The sequence below is a fragment of the Alligator mississippiensis genome, chromosome 4, assembly GCF_030867095.1.
Source record: "Alligator mississippiensis isolate rAllMis1 chromosome 4, rAllMis1, whole genome shotgun sequence".
Taxonomy (NCBI): Eukaryota; Metazoa; Chordata; order Crocodylia; family Alligatoridae; genus Alligator; species Alligator mississippiensis.
In genome coordinates, this window is record NC_081827.1 from 65,798,567 (window position 1) to 65,824,199 (window position 25,633).

Consider the following 25,633-nt stretch of genomic DNA (forward strand, 5'->3'; position numbering starts at 1 on the left):
GCCAGGAGACAAAATGTGAGCATCAAGTGTGTGTGGATGGAAATCGGGCCTAGGTGGGAACAGTGAAACATCTGCTCTTCTGGACTCCTGTCTCTTTTGGGAGGGATAGCATTTGTAGGTCCAGCTTGGAGTGAAATCTGCTTCAGAAACGTCTTTGCCTCCAGGGGTTTGAAAGGGATGTTTTTAGTCAGGCTGGACTGAGAAGGAAGTCTTGGGTAGAGGAAACACCTGTATAGCGGAAGAAGAGGAGACAGGAGACAAATATTGAAAATAATTAATGGCACTGAAAAGGTGGGATGGGACCCCTATTGGGAAAAAAAAGAATTCAAAGTCCGGTTGCCTTGGGGACAACAGTGATTACCATCTCATTGTAGCCTGCCACATGTAGCTGTAAAGCAAAACTAGAAGTCTCTAGCAAAATGATCAGCAACTCCTATTAGGCCTTCCTTATTTCGCAGGAACATGATTCATGAAACCAAAAGGGGACAAATTTAACCCCTGAGGCAGGGGAATCCTTTTTTGGAAGTTCTCTGGTGACTTTTTCATGGCAGCAATGGAGACAAGAGGGCGAGGTCTGGACAGATACGGAGGGATATCCACCTGATCAGGATAAACACGTCACCATTGTTCAGAGGGTGGAAAACCCCCACGGTTTGACTGCAACCTGGATTTCTAGGGCCAGGATAAAACCTTCTTGGAGTGCAAAGGATCCTATAACTTCCTCCTGCAAAGTTTTACGCTTTCCTTCCTAGCACTTGGTGACGGCCTGGGCCTGACCTGACCGCTGCTCGGGTGGCTTTTCTTACGACGTGGGGCTCAGCCTCCCCTCCTCCGCAGACAGCTCCTCAGCTAGCCGGCCAGGGCCAGGAGCCTCCTCAGCAGAGCACGGGCCGCCGCCAGCCCTGGAGACAGCAGGGATGGCAGCGACCTGAACTTCCCCGAGGTGTCCTGTCCGCCGGCTCCCCCCCGCACCCGCACGCGCACCCGCACGTCCTGGCCCCTCTGCTGCCCTCTGGCCCGGGACCGCCCCCTCTGGCACCAAGCGGCCCCGCCGCGAACGCGGCCTTCCCGCCCGCCGGCCCCCTCACACCCCCTCCCCGGGCGCCACATGCTCCGGGGCAGCGCTGGGAGGAGCCGCGGGCGGGGGCGGAGGAACTTCATTGCCGGGGGAGGGGGGCGGAGCGGGGGCCCCTCCCTGGCGGGGCCGGGCCGGGCCGGGCCGGGTCGGGCGGGGCTGCAGTCGGGGCCGGCCGCGAGGGGCCGCGCCGGGGTGTGGTGGCAGCTGCAGCAGCAGCAGGACCGGGGCTGGGGCCGGAGCCGGGCGCTTGTTGTTGTGCCCTTTGCTGCCGCCGCCGCCGCCGCGCCCCGCCCAGGGCTGGGACCGCCTAGCCCTGCGAGAGATGATGGTGCCGGCGCCGGGGTTAGCGTAGCCGCCCCCTCCCCCGGCAGCCGGAGCGCCGTCCTCGCCGCCTGCTGCTTCCCCGGCGCGGAGCGGGCAGGCAGCAGCGCCGGAGGATGTCCGCCCCCGGCCGCGGCAAGAAGGACAAAGAGATCATCGCGGAGTACGAAAGTCAAGTGAAAGGTGCGTGTCCGGGTGGGCCGCCGCGGCCCCTCGTCGCAGGCAGGCTGGGGGGAGCGGGGCGAGGGGCCGTGCGCGCACACCGCGCCGCGCTGCCCCTTCCCTGCCGCCCTTGGACAGGACGGGCAGCGCCTCCCGCCGCCGGCTCCTGCGTGCCCCGTGAAGCCGCGGGGCTTGGCTGCGCTGCGGGAAAGGCTGGGCATTGAAAGGGACAATAGGAGCATTGCCCCTTTCCGGACGCGCGGGGCTAGAGCTGCCAGGGCGGCTCTTACCTAGGAGCGCGGGGGGCTAAAGTGAGTGCATCGCTGTCTTCCAATTGAAATCATGTAATGCTGAAATGATTTCCATTATCATTATCAGAAGCCCTGCACCGTGGCTTGAGGTGGCTTAGCCTTGGGAGGATGGCTAAAGCTGGGAGTGGTGCCGCTGCTCATATTCCTCAGCCCTCCTTTCTTTGCCTGTTAGCATCTCTCGGGAATTCCTCTCTTCCAGCGAACATATTTGTACACGTGCATTAACGACAGGGGGATGCGTGTCCCTTGGTACGTGCTGGTTCCCCGTTACTGATGTTTCTCAGTGAAGATGGAGGTGAAGATCTGTTCCTTTTTCAGTCCGATGTTTTATAGTCAACTTGTAACGTGTACCCCACACAACAGATGCAGACGTGAAATGCTGGCTGTTAAGTGCTACCCAGCTCTCGAACAGGGGTTTGTGTTCCCAAAATGACGCTCTACAAAAGCTCACATTTGGGCTCCTGATTCTGTTATGAGACGTGGGTCCTGAACACTGCTTGTGTACATGCAGCTTCGCAGACTTCAGGACCATGGGTGGGATCAGGATTGGTGGACCCAAAAGAAGGTTTGGAAAATGGGGTGTAGACCTCTGCAGCTGTGTATGCACTTCAGTAGTTCTGAAGTCTATCTGCTCTTGAAGGCCATTCTGATCTCCTGGATCCTGCAGTGAGGTCAGGTTTTCCAGTGACATGGCTCTTCAGGTTCATTTGTCAAAACCATAAGCCTTCTATGAGAATGTACCAGTCTGATTGAACTTTCTCTAGGGAATATTTGCCAGGGTGGCAAGAGAGAGCGTCCACTCCAGAGTAGGCAAAGTGTCAGAGGTTTGGGTGCTCATAAGGGCATGTGAGAACAAATACTTCAACCATGGGGCCTTTGACCGTTCTGACGCGGTTTGATCTCTGGCCTTTCCCAAAAAAGCTCTGGAAGGTCTTGGGTTTGTCCTGATGTAGACTGAGAACATTTGGGAAATCTCTCTCTTGCAGGATATGAGAACAGTTCTAGTTGTAAGTTACCAAATATGTGTAGTAGCTAACTGTTTACCAGTTTTATTTTCCTAAATAAGGAGAGACGGCAGGGGCATGGAGATAAGGGCCTATGCATTTCAAGAAAAACCATGCTAATTTTTAAACTCCCTCTCACTCTGCCATCCTCCTTTCTAATTGCTGCTCCTCCATGCATTTGTAAACCTTGTGTATTAGATACTTTGACTGGTGCACCTTTGCGGTGTCTCTAAATGAATATAACGATTGTCTTGAAGCATTTATGTAGTGCAGTGATTCTCACTAGGGTCCCCTACAATCAATATTAGCATGGTTAGGTATGCGAATACCTACATGGGATTCACAAGTTAAGCCCAGAGATTTCAAATAGGAATCCACAGTGTCAAAAACATTCTGACCTGTTGTGGTCTTTCTGAATTCTCTGCTTCTCTGATAGAAGAATTGCTCTGTTATTTTTCCATAGTCAAAAACTGAGCGAAAGAAAGCTAAAAGCTGGGATTTTCCCAAGGGGTGCCTTGAGTCTAAAAAAGTTGAGAACCACTCGTGTAGTAGGAAAAGCTTTGTAGAAAGTCCCTCTAGGACCTGTGGTTGTAGTAACAAACTCTCTGTAACCTGTATCATTAAGATATGAAGTCTGTCTTTCTTATCTGAACTCACTTTTCTTAATGTTAAATGGGTGTGTTTTACCAAAGCAGAACTCCTATACCAGATAAATAAATGCAAACACAAACATTCAAGGGTCAGAGTCTGGTCCCCAGTATTGTTTGTCTTGTCATGAGATACCAAGAGACTGTAAAGTATCCTAAATGAGTTGAGATTTCGAAAGTATCCTAATGAGATAGAAAGATGGATAAGTTTATTTTAGTTAATATAACACCAGAACACCAACTGTAAATAATCTGTCTAGTGCAGGGTGTTATTGGGGTGTACTAGGAAAAGTGGCACGGCCCAAGTATTTCTGCCTCCAGTGATTCTTGATCAGTGTCATTATGGAGGGGTTGTTATTACCAGCACCTGCTTAAGCTGCCTCAGGGATATAGGGAGAAAGAAAGTGGCAACCTGGCCACTTGCATTTCCAGGTATATGCCGATATTGGGCTTTGGGCTCCTTTTGCCCTTTTCTGTATCCAGGTTCTCAGCCCATCTTAATGGGATTTAAGGAATTGGGTCCTAAACATTGAACGTTTTGAAGCTACAAGCATTCCAGAATTTGCCAACTTAATAACGTGTGCATTTGTGTGAGCCTTGTTGCAAGTTGTATTTGAATATGCTTCTGAGCAAGTGGGCCTCTATTGTACTTGACAAGTATACATTGGTGCCATATATGGACATGAGGATTTACAGTGTCATACTTTACATATCTTGCTGTGTTGCTAATGTCTAATAGTACTGCTTCTTATTCTAGGAGTTTATGGCACCAGTTATTTCTTTGGTGGTGTGAACTGACAGTTATTGCAAGCATACACTTCTAGTATTATCCTAGAGTCATTGTTACAGGTAAAGTCCAAACAGGAACTACAGAAAGCCTGTAATTTTTATCTACTTGTGCAACAAAATAGAAAGGGTATTTTTCATTGATACATGTAAATATACCAGACCAGTTTCACCTGGTCGCACATCTGACATCAAGTATCTTGAACTACTACTGATTCTACTGTGTTGTCTTTTAAACATAACTTCTATTAGCAAAGGCAAAATGATGAACTCTATAGAAATAAGACTCTGTTCACTTTAATTCCTAAATGCTTTACAAATTTAAGGCTATAAATTTTTGTGTCTTGATTCTGAAATTAAATCCATTTAAATAAACTCTTCCCCTGGTGTTAAGTACCCTGGCTTTTTATGGGTACGCCACAAAGAGCTAAGGGCTAGTATATACCTACATCTGATTGCAAGGTAAAAGCCCTCATTTATGGGGAATGAGGAGGAGAAATACACTTTTGTGTGAGGTGTAACTTGATGATTCATTGGAAGTGAGACCTATTAGCATGGTGAGCAATTTCTATTGTATTGTAATTTTGAGCTGTCAGAAATAGGTATTTCTGTGACATTAAGTAGCCCTCATGAGGACTAGTAGATTTTCTTCATCTCAAGTTTATTTTGATGGTAGGTTTTATAGATGGTCTTAAAATTACTAGTAAGAATATTTGGCAGTGTGTCTTAAAGCTCCTACACTGATTGGATAACTGAGTGAAAAGGTTTTGATGCTTTTGATAACTCTCTCTCTCTTACTTTGGACCACACATTGCTGCAAGTTCTACGAGAGCTCTTGAAGACTTGAAAACTTGTCATTTCTGTTTGTTTTTATTGAGGGCAAAAAGCCTTCGAAAACTGTTGCATTCATTTTTAAATAGGTAGCATCAGTGTAAGGTTTCATAGTTTGTAGGGTTGGAAGGGACCTTGACAGATCATTGAGTCCGACCCCCTGCCATGGCAAGAAAGAGCACTGGGGTCAAACGACCCCAGCAAGGTGTTCATCTAGCCTCCTCTTAAAGACCCCCAGGGTAGGAGCCAGCACCACTTCTCTTGGAAGTTGGTTCCAGATCCTAGCCACCCTGACTGTGAAGTAGCGTCTCCTGATGTCTAGTCTGAATCTACCCTCTGCCAGCTTGTGACCATTATTTCTAGTCACTCCTGGTAGTGCTCGGGGGAACAGGGACTCTTCCAGTGCCTGCTGGTCCCCTCTGGCTAGTTTGTAACAGGCCACTAGATCCCTCCTCAGCCTTCTCTTGTGGAGACTGAACAGGTTCAGGTCCCGTAGCCTCTTCTCATAAGGCCTGCTCTGCTGCCCCCTGATCATGCAGGTGGCCCTCCTCTGGAACCTCTCAATGCTGTCCACATCCCTCCTGAAGTGCGGGGCCGGAACTGGATGCAGTACTCCAACTGTGGCCTGACCAGTGCTGCATATAGGGGGAGGATCACCTCCTTGGACCTGCTCGAGATGCATCTGTGGATGCAGGACAAGGTCCAGTTGTAGCCTATTCCTCCCTTCTAGCATGCCCACATCCCCCCACATCTTAGTGTCATCAGCAAATTTGAATAGGGTGCTTTTTACCCCCTCGTCCAAGTTACTGATGAAGATGTTGAACAGTGCGGGTCCGAGGACCAAGCCCTGGGGAACTCCACTGCCCACATCCCTCCAGGTTGAAAATGACCTGTCCACCACCACTCTCTGGGTGCGGCCCTCCAGCCAGTTAGTGACCCATTTGACTGTGTAGGTATCAACGCCACAGTCCCCTAGTTTTTTAATGAGAATGGGGTGAGAGACAGTGTTGAAGGCCTTCCTAAAGTCCATTAAGACTACGTCCACCATGACACCTGCATCCAAGGATTTTGTGACCTGGTCATAGAAAGCCACCAGGTTGGTCTGACAGGACCTGCCTCTAATGAACCCGTGTTGGTTGCCCCTAAGCATAACCTCCCCTGCTGGCCCCTCGTGGACATGCGCCAGGATAAGGTACATAAAGGTGCAGCAAAACACTGATCTCCCAAATCCTAGAAAATTCTCTGTTTTTGTTTTAACATAGTATTAAATGTGCTCCTTTAAAATGCATTGGGAGAAAATTCTACTTAGTGAGATTTACTTTTGACTTCACCAACAATAGTATTATTCCTCTGGAGCATCTGAGAACAAATCCCCTTTCATACTTCGGAACTATGCCTAGTACTTTTGAGCACCTAGACATGTGCCCAATGCCTGCTCTGATTCATTTTAATTCAAACAGGTTGGAGCAGACTCGATTAATTGAGTCTGCTGGAGCATGCTAATTAGTCTGTGCATCATATGTATTCAGCATCTCTGCTCTTCAAAATGGCAGCAGGGGCACTTTAACTAAAGCTTGTTGACTGAGCTTTAATTAAAGTGCCCCTGCTGCCATTTTGAAGTGTGGGGATGCTAAATACGCAAGGTGATGCAGGCGCTTTAATTAGAGTGACTCCTTAAGTGTTTTCAATTTTTACTGCATAGGATTCAATATAATTCCCTCCTCCCCCTCCCCCCCAACATTAGTTCTGAATAAACAGTAAATTTGCAGTGAAGAAAAAAAAAATGAAACAACATTTTGATCTGAAACTATTCATTTTTTCAGAGCTCTGTTTTGTGGTAAAGTGTTTCAAATTTTAGGCTGGATAAAATAGCACTTTTATCACAGTTGAATGACATGTCAAGGTCATAAGGGAAGCAGTGCAGCAGAATCGGGAATAGGCATGTAGACTTACAATGTTTAGTCTTGTACCTTAACAGGGTGACTAGCTTTTCTTCATTCTTGTTTCTCTCTCTTTTTTTATTCAATGGACTTTAGGAGTAAATGGAATCCTAGTTACCTCAAGAACATGTGAATAGACAGCCAGTGATTATAAATGTGCTTGGTCAGATAATCATCTTTATTTTTATACAATATAAACATCAGTTCTTAATAATTGATTGTGGATATAACATTTTATTATGTTTATAATTCTTGTTGTCTTGTGTATAGCCATGGTTTTCGTGAACATTAACGGTTAAAGATACAAGTTTTGCTGTGGTTAAACACTATTTGAAACCAATGCAATTTGGTTCCTATACAGCGGTTTCTTCGGACATTCTTTCCAAGTGTTCTTTCTCCACAACATTTCAGCATAGCATGATTTAGAATCTTACTATGCAAAGGTTCATTTAATGTCTTGTCATTATCTTTTATTGGTCACTTTTTATGAACTAAAGTACCAGTTACTAATAAAATTAGACTTACAGCTTGGTAATGGCTGTGGTAAGACAGAATGGCTTCTCAATTTTAATTCCTTCTGCTTCAAATTTTTGCTTAGGTTAATTTTGTTTTTTATGAAAATTGGTTCCCTTGCTAATCAGAGGTAATAGACACTAGCACTGGAAAAATTTGGTCAGCACTATGAAGACAGGATAAGAAATCTGTTGACCATTACAAAGGCTCTTAGGTCTCTGACCCTGTCCTGGCAGTGTGGAAAGTATGTCTGTTTTGGATGGAACACCTCACTGGGATGAGGCACAAGCACAATGAGCCAGGTCTAAGAGGAGCAACAACATATTGTTCCATTAACAATATGTCCATGGCTTCTCACCTAGGCTTTCCCAATGCCACTCCAGTATCTAACTGGTTCAGTGTCTCACCTTTGGCCCCTCTGGTCTCATTAGTGCAAACTAATGTTGCCACTAACTTGTATTAAATTCATTTAGTTTCTAATCTATTCTTACTGCTCAGCTTTCATGGAACAATTTAGCCTTTCGGAGTACGTTGTCTTGTTTTCTCTGTCAATAGCTTGCATAATCATGCTCATGTATCAGGATTCTTTGCGATCTGTGTGCTGCTTCACTTCACTTTCTTGGTTTCTGTTGCAACATTTCCTCATAGCCAGATTTTCTCTCTCTAGTCAAGTACCAGTCATAACTGTCTTGAGGCCTTTTCTGTGTTGTCTACCTTAGTCTCAGCTCTGTTCTGGAGGCCCAGCATTTGGGGCAAGAAAGTCAGATCGCCATCCTTATCCCTTCACCTCAGGATTAAAATGAACACAAACTGTGATGGCAGTTCCTCTGTGGAAGCTGGGCCAGAGGTAGAGGCCAGAGATCAGCTATTTGTATGGGTCACTTAACTGGTCTAGATTAGCAATCTTCATCAAATTTCAGAAAGCAGAAATGGTGGGGGGGAGACCACTTGTCACCTCTGATTTTTTCCTACAAGTGTGGGATTGTTCCTATGGTACATTTTCTAATATCTTAATCCAATTACAAATGTCTTGTTAAATGAGGATTTTATTGCTTGTCTAAGAAGACTCATCTGAACCTGGAGAACTGACTTTATAAAGACTTCTTTGGGTTTTTTATTAAGTTTATTTGGCCTAATTTTTCTTTTTTTTCCCCTCACTATTTATTCAAGATGTTGAGGTTAAGAAATCTTTTTTTTCTCTCTTCCTATAACCAATCCACTGAGCAGTCAATTCTGGGTGAACTAGTTTTCACAAACTGAAGAAAATATTGGCCTTAGTGCCCTCAAGCCAAGAAATGCTGGTAGCTTGGAAAATACTTAAACAACTACATACATCTTGGTAATATCCATGTGATAAACTGAAGAATTCTATAGGTTACTGCACATTACACTTTGGAATAATGAAATCATAGAAAATTAGGGCTGAAAGGGACCTCAGGAGATCATCTAGTCTAACAACCTGCGCAAAGCAGGACCATCCAACAATATTATCCCAGCCAAGGCTTTGTCTAGCTGGGTCTTAAAAACCTCTAGGGAGGGAGATTCTACCACCTAGAGCCTATTCCAGTACTTCATTGTCCTCTGAGTGTGTGTACGCTTCCTATTAGCAGACAGTAATAAACTTCAGTGCCTATGGTGCCAAAGTTTATTGCTCCTGGGCATGCTGTTGGAACATTGAGCCAGGTCAGAGCAGCCCTGCCTGGCAGGGGACCTAGGGGGTCAGCCTGCCAGCCTGGTGCTGCTCTGACTTGGCTCAACATGCTGCGGAGGGACTTGCTGGAGACACGAGGATGCTCCAATATGGAGCTAGCCAGCAGGAAGCCCCTGAACTGAAGCACCCTTTTGGCCCAGCCAGCCCTGTCAGTGTTTACATGTACGTTGCTGCAGAGTTTATTCGTTTCCTGCAGCCTAGTAGGGATGCATGTGTAGATGTGAAACATTTAGTAAGGAGCTAAGTAGTCTACTCGGCAGTAAATGTCTTCTGTAGATGCGTCCTCTAAATGAGAGAGATTTTCCTAATACCAAATCTCAACTTCCCTTGCTGCAAGTTGAGATCGCTGTTCCTTATTTGTATACATCCTTTCTGTAGTGGGGGGCCCCAAACTGGACACAGTACTCCAGATGTGACCTCACCATTGCCAAATAGAGGGGAATAAGCACTTCATTCTATCTACTGGTACTATGGGGTACTAATACAACCCCATATGTTGTTAGCCTTCTTGGCAACAAGAGCGCACTGTTCAGCTTATTGTACACTGTAATCCCTAGGTCCTTTTCTGCTAAACTGCTGCTTAGCCAGTTGGTCCTTAGCCTGTACTGGTGCATGGAGTTGTTCCGTCCTAAGTGCAAGACTTTGGAAGTGTCCTTATTGAAACCCATGCGAGAGCTTTTGGTCCAGTCCTCCAATTTGTTGAGGTCTCTGAGTCCTAGCCCTACCTTCCAGCATATCTACTACTTCCCCCCCCCAGTTTGGTGTAATCTGCAAACTTGCTGAGGCTGAATTTTATCCCATCTTCCAGATTGTTGATGAAGACCCTTAACAAAATCAGCCCCAGGATCAACCCTGGGGCATTCCACTTGATACTTGCTGCCAACTAGACATCAAACCATTGACATCTACTCTTTGAGCCTGACAGTCCAGCCAGTTTTCTATCCAACTTACAGTTCATTCTTCTAACACATACTTCCTTAGCTTGCTTGTTGTGGGAGATGATATAAAAAGCCTTGCTAAAGTCAAGGTATATCATGTTGGCTGCTCTCCCAGCATCCACCGAGCCAATTATCTCATCATAGAAAGCAATCGGGTTGGTCAGACATAACTTGCCTTTGGTGAATCCATGTTCTTAACCACCACCTTCTCCTCCAAGTGCCTAGAAATGGATTCCTTGAGGACATGCTCCATGATTTTTCTGGGGACTGAGGCATGAGGCTGACTGTTCTGTAGCTCCCTGGATCCTCTTTCTTCCAGATGGGCACTATATTTGCCTGTTTCCAGTCATCCGGGACCTCTCCCAAGAGCCATGAGTTTTCAGAGATAATGGCCAGTGGCTCTGCAGTCACACCTGGCCAGCTCCCTTGGCACCCTCAAGTGCATTGTGTCTGGCCCCATGGCCTTATACACTCCCAGCTTTTCTAAATAGTCCCTAACCTATTCTTTTACCACTGAGGGCTGCTTTCCTTCTCCCCAAGCTGTGCTGCCAGGTTCAGTAGTTTGGGAGCTGACCTTGCCTGTAAAGACTGAGGTAAAAAAGGCATTGAGTACTTCAGCTTTTTCTGTATCATCTTCATATGTCACTATGTTGCCTCCCACATTCAGTAAGGGACCCACACTTGTCCTGCTTTTTCTCTTGTTGCTAACACACTTATGGAAACCATTCTTGTTACCCTTCACATCCCTTGCTAGCTGCCACTCCAATTGTACTTTGGCCTTCCTGATTTCATCCCTGCATGCCCAAGCAACATTCTTATACTTCTCTCTAGTTGTTTGTCGAAGTTTCCACTTCTGTGAGCTTCCTTTTTGTGTTTTAGCTTATTGATGAGCTCCCTGCTAAGCCAAGTTGGTTGTCTGCCATACTTGGTAGTCTTCCTGCGCATTGGGATGGCTTGTTCCTGCATCCTGAGTATGGCTTCTTTAAAGTACAACCAGCTATCCTGGACACTCTTCTCCCTCAGACTGGCTTCCTGGGGAATCCTGCCAATCAGTTTTCTGAGTGAATTGAAGTCTGCTTTTCTGAAGTCCAGGGTCCTTATTCTGTTGCTCTCCATCCGTCGTTTCCTCAGGATCCTGAACTCAATCATCATGTGGTTGCTGGTGCCCAAGTTGCCATCCGTGACTATATTCCCCACCAATTCTCTGTTTGTGAGCAGCAGGTCAAGAAGAGCATGGCCCCTAGTTGACCTCGCCAACACTTGCACCAGGAAGCTGTTCCCAACTCTCTCAAAACTTTCTGGGTTATCTGTGCACTGTCTATTGACGTCCCAACAGATGTCAGGGTGACTGAAATCCCCCATGAGAACCAGTGCCTGTATTCAGAAACCTTCCATTAGCTGTTTGAGGAAAGCCTCATCCACCTCATCCTCCTGGCCTGGTGGTCTATAGTAGACACCCACCATGACATCCACCTTATTGCCCTAACCCAGGGATTTTCAACAAGCTTGTCTCCAGCTTCATACTGAAGCACTGAGCAATCATACAGGTCTTTTACATAAAGAGCAACTCCTACTCAGCTTTTCCCATGCCTGTCCTTCTTGAACAGTTTGTACCTAAACATGACAGTACTCCAGTCATGTGAACTGTCCCATCAAATCTGTTATTCCAATCACATCATAGTTCTGGGACTGTATGAGGACTTTGAATTCTTCCTGCTCGTTTCCCAAGCTCCGTGCACTTCTGTACAGACACCTGGGGTAACTAGCTGATTGTCCTACTTTCTCAGAAAAAATGAGAGAGCCTCCCCTTTTGCCCCCTTCTTTTTGTGCCTCCTCCAGGTCACCCACTTTGGGGCTTTGGTCTCCAGCCCCTCTCCTCCCCCCCCCCAACCTAGTTTAAAGCCCTCCTCACTAGGTAAGCAAGCCTGTCTGGGAAGATGCTTTTCCCTCTTGATCTTTAAAATGCACCTGCTCCTGCCTGGGCCCTTCCCTTGACTGGAAGGATCAAGGAGGATGCCACCTGAGCCCCTGTCCCCTTCACCTGTGATCCCAGAGCCCTGTAGTCACTTTTGTTCTGCTCAGGGTTGCCCCAGGCAATATCATTGGTGCCCACATGAATGATCAGCATAGGATTCTAGTTACAGGGCCAGATGAGTCTCAATAATTGTTCCGTGACGTCTCGGATCCTTGCTCCAGGAAAGCAGCAGACCTCCTACAACAAAGATCAAGGCAGCAGATGGATGCCTCCATCCCCCACAGAAAGGAGTCTCCAACCACCACCACCCATCACTTCGTTTTGGTGGCAGTGGTCTCAATCCTCCCAACCTTGGGGATGCCTGGCCTGGCCTCCTCCACCAATGGAACGTGCTCTTCCTCTCTTGCTAGGGCTTCATATTTGTTCTCCAGGCAGATCGCTGCAAGTGGGGATGACAGCTTCCTTTTGCGGCCAAGGTCACAAGCTTCCAGCTTCCACCTTTGCTGGGAGTCCATACCCTCTTCTTTCTCTAGCACTGCCTCTGGCCTTCCTTCCTCTGCAGTCCTAGGGTCTCCTTCAGCATCAAATTAATGAAGTTCTCACAGCAAAGAATGCTTTGGAGCCTCGCCACCTCCTGTACATTTCTCATCTGCTCCCTGAGGGACACTAGAAAGAGGTACCGCTCACATTGCAGACTCCCCCACCTGGATGTCACTGGAAGGAACCTGCAAGCTTCAGTCTCCACAGCGGTAAACTAGGGCGCCTGGACAGTAGCTGGTCCTGCCTGGACAGACCTCACAGCTATAAGCAGAGAAAGAGCTGGTAGTGGCAATGGCTCTGGCATTGCGACATCCTCCAGCCATTTCTCTGGGTCTCTGAATCTGCTGCCTCTCTCTGTCTGCCCCCTCTCTCTAAGCAAACCTTACCTAGCAAACTCCCCTGTAAGCTGTCTACTAATCGGTCTTCTTCAGGGCTGTTTTGTCTGATGAAGTCTGTGGGGTTTGGGGGTTTCTGTTGTGACCTTTTAATCTTAAAAATATACCAGCATACTAGGGAGGTAGAATGTCATGCCTATCCTCTCAAATGTGACATTCTTCAGAATGAAATGTAGAGTAGGTGGTAGGCAGTTTTTGAACCCTAACACTGTTCAGGTCCACCATCAACACCCTGGAACTAGAAATGAGGACCTTTTATTTCATTAGAAAGGGAAGATAAACTGTATTTGCTTCTAGCTCTGCTAAGTTCTGGGATACTGGATCTGAAAATCACATTATGGAGAAACATTTGTGTGGCTCAAAGCTGCATCCTGGCAAATTAAATATTCTTCTCTCTGAAAGGTGGCTTACAGGGATAAAGAAAATCTTCAAGTCCTCTGCCTATAGAGTGGACAAACACACCATGCTCAGTAATTCTTTCTTTCTCACAAGGTGAACTTAGTTCCATTCATAAATCAAACCTGGGTAACAAAACAACCTAGGTTTAAAGGAATAAGTTGATTCCCAAGACACTGTCACTTTCTTTCATACCCTGCACCCTTTTATAGCTTTTCTTATAAACACTTGTGCAAGAGAAGCAATCTCCTCTGTCAGGAAGGAAAGCTGCTACATGATCTCCAGTACATATGTATTAATAAGAGCATTAAAAATTCTGTTCTAGAAAATATAATACATAAATCATGGATTATGGCATGGCATGATATAAATCTCAGTGGCATGACTTTGGAATAATCTGCTGTATGCAAGAGATCCAAAAGATAATTATGCAGGGCATGTGACAATCTGAACAATGCTGGTGAAATCCTTATGACACTACTTAACTTGATTGTACTTTTTTGGAGAGCATCTACATGAATCTTAAGATGCTAAAGGAGAGAAGGGTGAGTAATTATTAACTTGACATTTGGAGAAAAAGCTGGCTGTTTTTTTCTTAGTTTACCTAAATTGGTAGAAAAAAGTAATCATGCCATATACATTCTTTAGTCTCTTTCTGGTTCATAGCTGACTAATAAGAGACTGAAACAAATTCAGGTTGTGTTTTAAGATGTTTTCCTACAAATGTCCGTTCCCAAGCCTTCATACTACCGAGAGGTACTTGTATCAAACACAGAATATGAACAGGAAAACTCTTAAACTTTTGAATAGATGCTTTACCTGAAATGACTTGGAAATATGGAACATGACTATATTTAAAGGAACAGTCATTAGAACCTTTTATGATACAGCATTTCCTGTAAAGCTTACGTAAAAAAAAAACAAATGCAGCTGACTTATGGAATGATCACTTCCAGGAAGTAATGATTGTGACTCCTTACATAATTAGCCAGTGTGGGGAAAAAAAATATAAGTTAACATGACATTTTCATGTAATGGACTGTCCAGATTGCTTCATGGACATGGTCTTTGTTTTGTTGACATGCACCACATATGGTGTCCTGTAAGCACCATATTATTTCTGTAAGGAGCTTTGAAGTTTTGTCACCATGCTCCTGTGATCTTTTGTTTTTATTTGTAGGTCTACTAAATGGAACAATAGATAGTTATGTAGCTGGGGAAGTTGAAAAGAAAAGTTGATAAGGAAATTTAGTGGTTCTTCATCCTCCACTTTTAATCAAGGTACCTTTTAATGCGGTAAGTGGATAGAAAGCAGGAGGTCATTTCAGCTCCCAAAATTGCCTATCTGAAAACCAGAAGAACCAATACATTTTTATGACACTAACAAAAAAAAGTGTAAAACATTACAGCAGAAATTATGCCTATATCTTACTAGGTTAGTTTTGAACAACCACAGTTGTTTTCATTCAACTGTCTGCATCCTTAAGTCCTTTTATTTCATGCAATTCTTTTCAAACCTACATCTTGTTTCAGTAACTTGTATACAGTATAAGCTTAAAGAACTATTAATTACTAAAGAAATATTAATTACCCATAATTAGTTTTACTTGGATTTCAGTTAACATGATGAGGGAAAGCACTAAATTACATTGAAATGGATGTTTAATTTTTTTGTCTTGTTGACAGACTGTGGAAGGAGAAGAAATTGGAATATATCCATCTCCGGTTTAGAATCTTCTAACTTTCCTCGCTGTTCAACAATCAAGTCATGTTAAGGAGGATATAGATGATGCATAATGATAGTTTTATGAAAAAGATGTATGATGTGGGTGCTGAGAATGAGAGAGAGAGAGAGGTGTGTTATTCTGAAGGCTAGGGTAGGAGCTCACCTTCATAGACTAACTGAATCAGATGCATAAGCTTTTATGCCACCACTCACTTTGTAAAACACTGTAATGAATTGAGCTGTGGCACATAAAAGCTTATGTATCTTTCTGATTCAGTTAGTCTATAAAGGTGTGCTGTACCTTGCCTTCTACAGTGATGGAGGAGAAGGGGCTTGATAGACCAAGAGGTCACTTCCAGTCTTATATTCTTGGAAACTTCCCTATTATTGCTTGTTTTACGACAGCAAGGTTATGCACCTCACCACCGCTGTTCCCTGCTCACTAGATGCTGCATAATGCATGTCTTTTTAAGTAAAGCAAACCTGGGACTAATGTAAGCTTATCAACTTTACTGTTGTCCTTTTTAAAAATTATTTAGTTACATATTCAAATATGTAAAAATAAATAAATAGGGAGCTCTTCCTCTCTTGTGATACTTAAGTTTTAACTTACATTTCAAAGGTATACCAAATAAAATTAACACCTCTCATTAGTCTTATGGGATAACTGGGTTTCGTACGTATTTAAAGGCTCACATTCCGATGCTTATGCTATTGGAAGTTTAAATTCCTGTTTTAAGAATTGTATATAATATGTGGCTTTGTTCATAATAGTTTCCTTTATTGGTGGTGTTCTGTTTTTCCAAGTAACAGTTTACAAAATTAGTCAGATCCTGAATGTCAAAGCAGAAAATAGAACAGAAGTGTTAATCTCCTCAAATACTCTGCAATTCATTATGATTTTAATTTAAGACTGGGGAAAGGTCTGCTGTCTAAAAAAGAGAGATTAGAGAGTCTAGCAGCAGCAGGTTCTATATGCAGAAACGTGGCCACTGATTGTTTTCCCCCTGCCCCCACATTATGAGCTTATTGTCCCCAAAGGAGATGGCTTCTTAATAGCTCTTGCTAACTTCTTCCTTCTACTCCGCCAGATTTCTATTGCAACAGAGCTTCATACGTATCCCTGAATGTCTGTCTTGTTTAGTGGGGGTTTAGGTTGTAGCCGTGTTGGTCTAAGGATATAGGCAGACAAGGTTCCTTGGGTGAATTTGATATCTTTTATTAGACCAACCCAAATGGTTGGAGAATAGTTATTAAGCAAGCTTTCGGGTTCAAAAACCGTTCATCAGGCTAAGGAAGCTGCAGCAGTTGGTGTGTGCTCTTCCTGGATGGAGTGAAAAGTAAAGAAGCCAGGGGCTGGGCTGGGGAGTCAGTTGCCAGGCAGATTGTAATGTATCAAAAATCCAATGTCTGTGTTTAGTCCCTGATCTCTGGTATCCGGCAGGTTGATGAAATGGAGCTCATAGGCTCGTCTCTGGGAAGTGTTGTGTAAGTTTCCCTTGAGGATCAGGACTGAGAGATTGGAGAGAGAGTGGCCCTCCTGTGAGAAATGTGCCCCCACCTGTAACTGGGTGTTTCTGTCTTTGATGGATTTCCGGTGTGCGTTCATTCTGGTGCGCAGTTGTTGTCTGGTCTCTCCTACACATCTTCCATCAGGGCATTTGGTGCATTGGATGAGGTATACTACATTCTTGGAGGTGCAGCTGCAAGATCCTGGGATGCTGATGGCTCTGTTGTGGGGTGTAGTAATAGTGGGGGTGGTGGAGATGTGGGGGCAGGTTTTGCATTTCTTGTCATGGCACGGTCTGGATCCTTTTGGTGTGTTCTGGGCTTGAGGAAGTTTGCTTCTGGTGATGAGGTTGGCGAGGTTCGGTGCTTGTCTGAAGGCTAGGATGGGTGGCTCTGGGAAGATCATTTTAAGAATAGGGTCTTTTTCTAATATGGGTTGCAATTTTTTGAGGATTTTCCGTACAGGTTCAAGGGAGGGGTGATAGGTCATAACCAGCGGTGTGCGATTTGTGGGTGTTTTTCTTCTGTACTGCAGCAGTTCTTCACGTGGTATCCAGGTGGCTCTTTCAAACGTGCGATCTGCCTCTCTGGAGGAGTGTCATTGCTGGGTGAAAGCCTTTTTAAGTTTGGTGAGGTGGCAATCCCGGGTGTTCTCTTCAGTACAGATGCGGTGGTATCTGAGGGCTTGGCTGTATATCACAGCTTTTTTGGTGTGTTTCGGGTGATTGCTGGTTCTGTGCAGATATGTATGTTGGTCTGTGGGTTTCTTGTATACTGTGGTCTGTATTTTACCCTTCTGGATACTGATCCTTGTGTCTAAAAAGGGGATGCAAAACCTGCCCCCACATCACCACCACCTCCACTATTACTAAACCCCACAACAGAGCCATCAGCATCCCAGGATCTTACAGCTGCACCTCCAGGAATGTAGTATACCTCATCCAATGCACCAAATGCCCTGATGGAAGATATGTAGGAGAGACCAGACAACAACTGCGCACCAGAATGAACGCACACCGGAAATCCATCAAAGACAGAAACACCCCATTACCGGTGGGGGCACATTTCTCACAGGAGGGCCACTCTCTCTCCAATCTCTCAGTCCTGATCCTCAAGGGAAACTTACACAACACTTCCCAGAGACAAGCCTATGAGCTCCATTTCATCAACCTGCTGGATACTAGAGATCAGGGACTAAACATAGACATTGGATTTTTTGATACATTACAATCTGCCTGGCACTTGACTCCCCAGCCCCTGGCTTCTTTACTTTTCATTCCATCCAGGAAGAGCACACACCAACTGCTGCAGCGTCCTTAGCCTAATGAAGGGTTTTTGAACCCGAAAGCTTGCTTAATAACTATTCTCCAACCATTTGGGTTGGTCTAATAAAAGATATCAAATTCACCCAAGGAACCTTGTCTGTCTTGTTTAGTTGAACTCATGATATTGACTTTTATAATCCCTTTCTTGTCAACCATTTGTGCGGCCACAAATCATTATGGGTCAAAACTTCTATTTGTATCAATGCAAGTTTTACCTGAATAGAGGCAGACTAAGAATTTTAGTGTTTGCTCCAATGATTTTATTTAGAAAAAAAATGATAGTAGGGAACTTGTGTACTGTAACGTTCAGTTTGTACTGATTAAGTTTATAGTTGCCAGTTGAGCCCTAAACTTCCATTTACATGCTGCTATCTCTAACTGCAAACTGTCACCAGAAACTGAGTCTGAAGAATGAAGTTGCCGAAAGAGTATTTTATTTTTCCACATTTTTCTTTCCTTTTGGCTTTGTTTGTACTGCTGTGTTGCATCCTTCTTTTGAGGCCTCTGTCATACTTTCAGATGACTAATGTTATACAGTTGTGCCTCGAGATGAAGAGGTCTGAGGAAAAGCTGGTGAGTTAAACTGAGCATCTGTCTCAGGGGCGGGCAATTATTTTGGGCAGAGGGCCACTTACTGAGTTTTGGCAAGCCATCGAGGGCCGCATGACAGGCAGCCCAGGGCAGATAAATATTAATTTTCTAAATTTGAGGGGCCCCGCGGGCCAGATAGAATGGCCTGGTGGGCCACATTTTGCCCACCCCGATCTATCTCCACATGGATGTCCATAGTAAAGCAACCCAAGAAGAAAAATACAAAAATAAATGCAGCAGAAATGTGTCTTTAAGATTTCATTGACTTGTATCAGCATCGCTTCAAAATGCTGTTTAAGAGGAATTTGAAACAGACACATAGTTTTGTTAATGGGCATTGTTGTGTGACAGTGGATATTTAATTCTTAAATGCAGCGTATTGGCAGGCTTTAGTATCCTTTTTGTTGTTGGACCTCTTTTAATAATAAGAAACTTGATTGTTATAAAGAAGTTTGTTTATGTGTGAGATGCCTGTTGTAGGCATACTGTATGACTTGGAGAAAATCTCCACAATGTAGCATTTGGTATGGCTGGGGGCTAGTGAAATAATAAAAAAAAATTTCACTAGTACCAATGACATGAAAGTAATTAATATGTGAAAAAGAACCTTTTGTTAAAAAGAAGCTTCTTGCCAATATTGCAGAGAAGAGCTCTGGCTGTGAAACCTTAACAAAGTCCTATAAAGTTGATTTGATACAGCAGAGCAGGAAAACTATCTATATGGGTCAATAGGGCAAAATAAATAAGTGTAATGTGATGCAAAAGTTAGTTCTTCAAAATTGTAACTCCCTTATAGGCACTGCAGTTGATTACTAACAAGATGTGGCAGGATGGTTCAGGAGATTGGTTAAGAGATAAAGATTGTGTCTCCTAGAGATAGCCAGAAAGGGCACTGACAGACATGTGAGGTGAGGAGGGGGGGATGTGCTTTCCTGGAAGAAGTAACATGTTGGTTTAACCCGGCTCTGCAGCACCTGTATAGATCAGGTGCTTCAACAGGGATTTTGGGCACATTTTTATCTAAAGCCATTCAATTGGCTGTTGGATAAAAAGTGCCAAAATAGCCCCACTAAAGCCCCACAAAATAGCCTGTTCTATACAGAAGTTGGGTGACCCAAGTCTTTCTAACATGATGCCATTTCTGGCCATGTGCTGCACTTGGTGCCAGAGCACGCTGAATTTTAAGTAAAATGCTGTTTTTTTATTGTTGTTCCACATCTGCAAGCAGCCAGAGTGTCACCATCTGGTGGCCTGTATAAAACAGGTTGGAGAACTTGGGTTCATATTTTTAACTCCAAGTATTTTTCAGAGGCTGGTGGTATCATCTCCGCTCTAAGCGCAACTCGCTCATTTGACATTACATAGAAAACAAAGACAAAAGTAGAAAGAGGTAATTAGTCATATAAAGATAAAAGGAATCCCTAAGTAAGCTTTCCATTTATAAAAAGCAGTACTAGTTTGTTTATTTTTATATTTCTTTCTTTCCATTTTTATAAAAGCAGTCTCCCCCAAAGTGTTGAACATCATTTGCTCATTACATCAAGGTTTGAAGGTAACTGTACTATATGAAAACAAAGAATCAAACACCTTTGACATCAACAACAGCATGAAACAGGGGTGTGTCTTACTTCCTGTGGTTTTTAACATCTACTTTTCATTCCTGCTTCTTCATACGTTCAAGGACAGCAATGATGGCATTTATCTTTGAGCCAGACTGGATGGAGGTTTGTTCAATTTCACAAGGTTTAGATTGAAAACCGAGGTGAAAGATCTGGTTCTGAGAGATTTCCTGTTTGTGGATGATGCAGCCTTGGTTGCCTATAGTGAATCTTCTCTGAAAAATCTCTAGGGCAGATTTTTTTTAATTTTGCAAGAGCTTCAGGATGGCAATTATTCGCAAGAAAACTGCGATCATGTACCAAGGGATGAAAGAACCAGTACTTGATATCATCACTGGAGGATAAATCTCTTGCTGTCATTGACAGTTTTTCCTACTAGGGTTCTACAATTAGCAGGAATCATGACCTTCAGACTGATCTGACTAACAGAATCAGAAAAGCGGCTAAGAATTTGGGGCTATTACAGAAATGTGCATGGGATAAGAGCAAACTGTCAGCTAAGGTGAAGATATGAATCTGTGGGACTTGTGTGCTGTCATCCCTGCTTTATGGTTCAGAAATGTGGACTACATATGCTAGGCATATCAAGACTGAATGGTTTCTACATGAAGTATCTGCATAAGTGGTAGAGGTGATACCTTTTATTAGACCAACTAGATTTTTACAAAAAAAAGTCTTTAATTGAACACTTTCGGGCACAAGTACCCTTCATCGGGCATTGGAGAAAAGATTGTAAAAGTTCTCCTGAGTAGAAATGAAAGTTCATATTTCATAGGAGAGTTGAAGGTGGAGATTTTACCACCTTCAACTCCTGTGAAATATGAACTTTCATTTCTACCCAGGAGAACTTTTACAATCCTTTCTCCAATGCCTGCTGAAGGGCACTTGTGCCCAAAAGTGTGCAATTAAGGATTATTTTTTTTGCAAAAATCTAGTTGGTTTAATAAAATATATCACCTCTACCATAAGTCCCGATTGCTTTTTCCTATAGATCAATATGGCTACAACCTGGATACCTTAAAGTGGGAAGGCAGAGTACCAAACACAAAGGTACTAGATTTTATTTAGCGTATGACAATACAATGATCACAAAGTAAGGAAAAACATATTTACATTGTTATGTCCAAATTTTGCAGTCAGCTGATTGCCTCAGGTGTAGTATTGTGCAAATCCAGTAGAGTTCCACTTAAATGCATGGAGTAGGCATTCAGAAATGATGTCCAAAATCTGAGAAGGGGCACCACAGTTGCAATTCACTGAGCTAGTCCAGCCCCATTGATATAACAGAAATCCACATCTGCTGTGTCCTGTTCTGATTCAGTTGAGAGAATACCAAAGATGTCTAGGGAGATAAAAGCCAGCTGATCCAATGGTGGGATTTGTAATAATAATTTCTGTATTAAGGAGTTAATCGAGCCACTCTTACGTCCAGGCATCTTGGATGTAAAATGAGTTTTGTTCAAGTTTAATTGCTGTTCTCCAAGGGGGATGTCTAGTTTATAATCTTGGAGGCCATAGGTTTAAAAGATCATTGTATATAGGCAGCTGTGGGCTATTTTTTATTTTAGTCCATAATTTAGTTAAGGCATCTTTTTCTTCTTAATGGGGGGGGGGAGGGAGGGGGGATTCATGTTACAAAGAATAGGCAGCCATTGAAGAAAGGTGGATCAGATTGTTCCTGTAATGATTCGTGTTGCTTGGTTGAGTTGTATGTCAACCTTATCAGTATGAACACTGTTTAACCATATTGGGGCACAGTCTTCCACCAAAGAATAAACCAGCGCTAAAGCTGTTGTTCTAAGTGCATTGGCGTCAGCTCCCCAAGAAGTCCCAGTGAATTTCTGGAGCAAACTATTATGGGTTTTTTAACTTAGCTGCTGTCATAGTTAAGTGATTTTTAGAGGACAGTGTTCTTTCTAGGATGATTCCTAAATATTTAGGAGTACCATTATAATGTAGGAGCTGGTTTCTGAAAACAATAATGACTGACACACTTAGAAACCACTATCAAGAAGAGGAGGTTGCAATGGATAGGCCATGTCTCCTCCCATTCTCCTGACCATATTTCCAAGAATATTTTGTACAGTGAGATTTGAGACCGCTCTAGAAAGTGAGTTTGTCCTCTATGGTGGTACCACTATGTGTGCAAAAATTATATGAAGTCATTCAGCATCAATATAGAAAGCTGGGAGAAGTGCGCGGAATCCTGTCCAATCTGGAAGAAACATCTGGCACTGGGTGCAGCTCATCATGAAGCGGCTTTGATCCAGAGGATGAAAGCAAAGTGAGAAAGAAGAAAGCAGCATGCTGTAAATTGGGATTCCAGCTCAGACAACATATGGATCTGTGAAACTTGTAACAAGCTGTGTTGCTCCCGAAATGAGCTTGTCAGCCACAAATGGATTCATCAGGCATCTGACTAGACCTCTTACGTGTACATCATGATCCAGGGGATTGACAGTTGCTTACTAGCAATTTTGCAAAATGATTCAGAAAGGCCAAGGACTGAACAAGGACTTGGGGCCAAATTCATTCTTCAGGTGTTTGGGCGCTGCTTCAGGTGTCCAAACCAACATTCAGGTGCAGCGGACATGATCAAAACTTTCTCAGCAGATAGCTAGTCAAAGAGATGCCTGGCTTTTTTTTCTTTTTCTTCTCTGCTAATTTTTGCCACATGGCATGGGTCAAAACAGCCAAATATTGACATTTCTGAGCCACTCAAAATTGTAAGTCTTGCCTAAGCCCCAGGGGGATTCTTAAATAAGGTGCTTAACCACTCCACTTGCCTGTAGGGGCTGATCTGGTATATATTTTTAGAGCACTCTTATTGGCCAGAATGGTTGACTGTGCCCCCTTACCCATAACTCGGGGGTTGGAACACTTAGGTTCTAACTGGCTGCGTCCACACATGTGCCTTGTTGTGGAGTAGACCAGTTAGCTGCAAAGTAAAGTATCACTGTCTACACATGTTATGGTATTAGGTTGCAGTAAACTAATTTACAGTGTGGTAAAATAGTACTATCTTAGGCCAGGGTAATTTACATGTAGACACTGTCCACAGGTGTAAAATGCACCTGGTCAGCCCAGCCCGCAGGGGGCCAGACTCCTGCCAGCTGCCTAGCTGTACAGCTCTGCACTTTCAGCACCCTCGTGCCCTAGCCAGCCTCTCTGCAACCCAATGCTGTCACCTGGAGCCCGGGGCAGAGCAGGGCAGGAATGGCCCTGGCATAAACTGTTCCACCCCAGCTCAAATTGCTGCTGTCCCGGGTACATGTGTAGATGATGTGCCGGGGAGTAGTTTACTCTGGCTCAAACTGCTCCAGAGTTCATTACTCTGAATTAATTGCATGTGTGGACATACCGAAGCTGACTAATTTGGAGCCTGGACTTGAACCCATGTCTCCTCTGTCTTTTTTTAAAATTGTTGCTAACAGCATAACTATAGAGTGTTCTGGGGTGGGTCTCCTGTTCCAGCTGTTTCACATTCTGTGTCTCAATAAATATTTCATTATGCTATAAAGAGTGAGGGTGATTCTGTAGCCAGGTTGTTAGGACACTCACAAGGGAGAGTCGAATTTCAGTTCCTGCTCTAATGTGCATGTGCTACTGCTCTACTTCTCTGGGTATATAAATGGACTCTAGATTCAAGATAATTGTACCAACTTTTAAAGTAAAAGATAATTTTGCCTTGTAAGTAAACATTTTATTTATTTTACTTAGTAAATTAGTATGAAAAATCCAGAGGGTTCATTACTTATTCAGTGAACCACTGAAAGTAGCAACATCCAGAATAAGTGATAATGGAAGTAAATCCTCTAGAGAAAAACCTCCGCATTGATTTAAAACTTCCTTTAACATTAAAGCACATAACTACAGATTGTATCTAGATTTAAATAAATGGGTAACTGTATTTATTGGCAGGGGGCTGGTTCAGAAGTGTGTGAACTATTATTTCTTTTGCACAGATTATTAGCACCTCTTTCTTTGTATAAAATTCACAAATAAAAAGGTGTTCAAAATTAAGTGAAAAGTGTATGTAATTTACCTCTCTTGAAGGTTTGTTGTATTTGGTTTGTAATTTGCTATTCTTACTGCAGAATCAGTTACCTCCCATGTGACCTGTCTGCCCTCTGATTGTCTGAGTCCAAGGCTCAGAAATGTCTCTCTTGATGATGATCAAAATCTTCTGCTGCAGATGCTGTCCCTTGTTCCTAGTTGGTTTCAGTGAGCAGTCCTGCAAACAAATTTATCCAAATAAATGTTTGTGGGAATTGGAAGAATGGAAGTAGCTTGCAAATAATTTTGAAGCACACTTGCAGCATTTACTTGATCAAATAACAGCAGTTGTTTGTGGTAATCATCCAGCTATAGTCATAAGTGCTTTTAGTTGAAGGGAGGAGAACTGACTTCAGTGACCCTTCAGTGGGCAAGGTTCTTTGGGTAGATGTGATATCTTTTATTAGACCATCTGTTGGAAAAAAGTTCTTAGCAAGCTTTCAGGTGCAATCACCCTTCTTCAGGCATAGGGAGTCTCTGCTGTTTTGAGACTCCAAGGAATGAAAGAAGCTAAAAGTGTGACAGGATGTCTGTGAGAATGTAAATAGGTAGAAATTAGGAAAACAAAAGGTAAAGCAGAGAAGGGAAGGGGAAAAAAGGCATGGGGGAGGAGCCAAAATTAAGTGACCCTTCATCACTCATGACAATTAACCAAGATTGTGACTTTTAGAATTGTGCCATGGGAAAGCATGCAATACTTCAGATTCCAGTTATATTTGAAAATTGATCTGGTTTGCAAATTTTGTCTTTCTAATAGGATGCTCTGTGTTCCCCAACCTTTATTCCACGTGTCCAGTGTGAAGTAACTGAAAAGCTCTGTGCGAAGTGCCATTACTCAAGTGCATGCTTCAATATCAGGAATAGACAAGGAGAATGAAATATCTGAAAAAAAAATTACAACCTGTAGAAAGAGCTTTGAAAAGACATTTTGGTAATGCTTCTGAATCCCTGCCTTCATGTTTGTTCTCAGAGAATGCCTTCTTTCTTTATGGAAAGAAATGCAAAACTGTAGAACACTTGGTTCAAAAGTGATACCTTTTTATTAGACCAGCTAAGAAATCGGAAAAAAATATCTTTTTCTGCAAGCTTTTTTTGGGCGCACACGGCCTTCATTAGGCTCAGGGAAAATTAAAGATGGTAAAAAGTCCCCAGTAGGTAGAAAATAAACTTCATTTTACACAGAGGAAGCTGAAGGTGGAAGTCTGTTCCTCTGGGTCAATGAGTGTCTTTGTGAGTTGCTCTTTGATGGAATTTCTCTA

The 25,633-nt window shown here is 43.5% G+C and overlaps 1 protein-coding gene across 3 annotated transcripts in view; it reads left to right on the top strand.

The window, feature by feature from the left end:
• The first annotated feature begins 1,222 nt into the window (after positions 1–1,222).
• Positions 1,223–25,633, top strand: part of SRGAP1 (SLIT-ROBO Rho GTPase activating protein 1) — a 246,350-nt gene continuing 221,939 nt past the window's right edge. Inside the window, exon 1 of one of the 3 annotated variants that reach the window (XM_019493059.2) lies at positions 1,223–1,582. In XM_019493059.2, the coding sequence (XP_019348604.1) occupies positions 1,516–1,582 (67 nt within the window). In that variant the 5' untranslated portion in view covers positions 1,223–1,515. The remainder of the gene's footprint in view (positions 1,583–25,633) is intronic. The other 2 variants (XM_019493050.2, XM_014595919.3) reach the window with 2 other exon arrangements.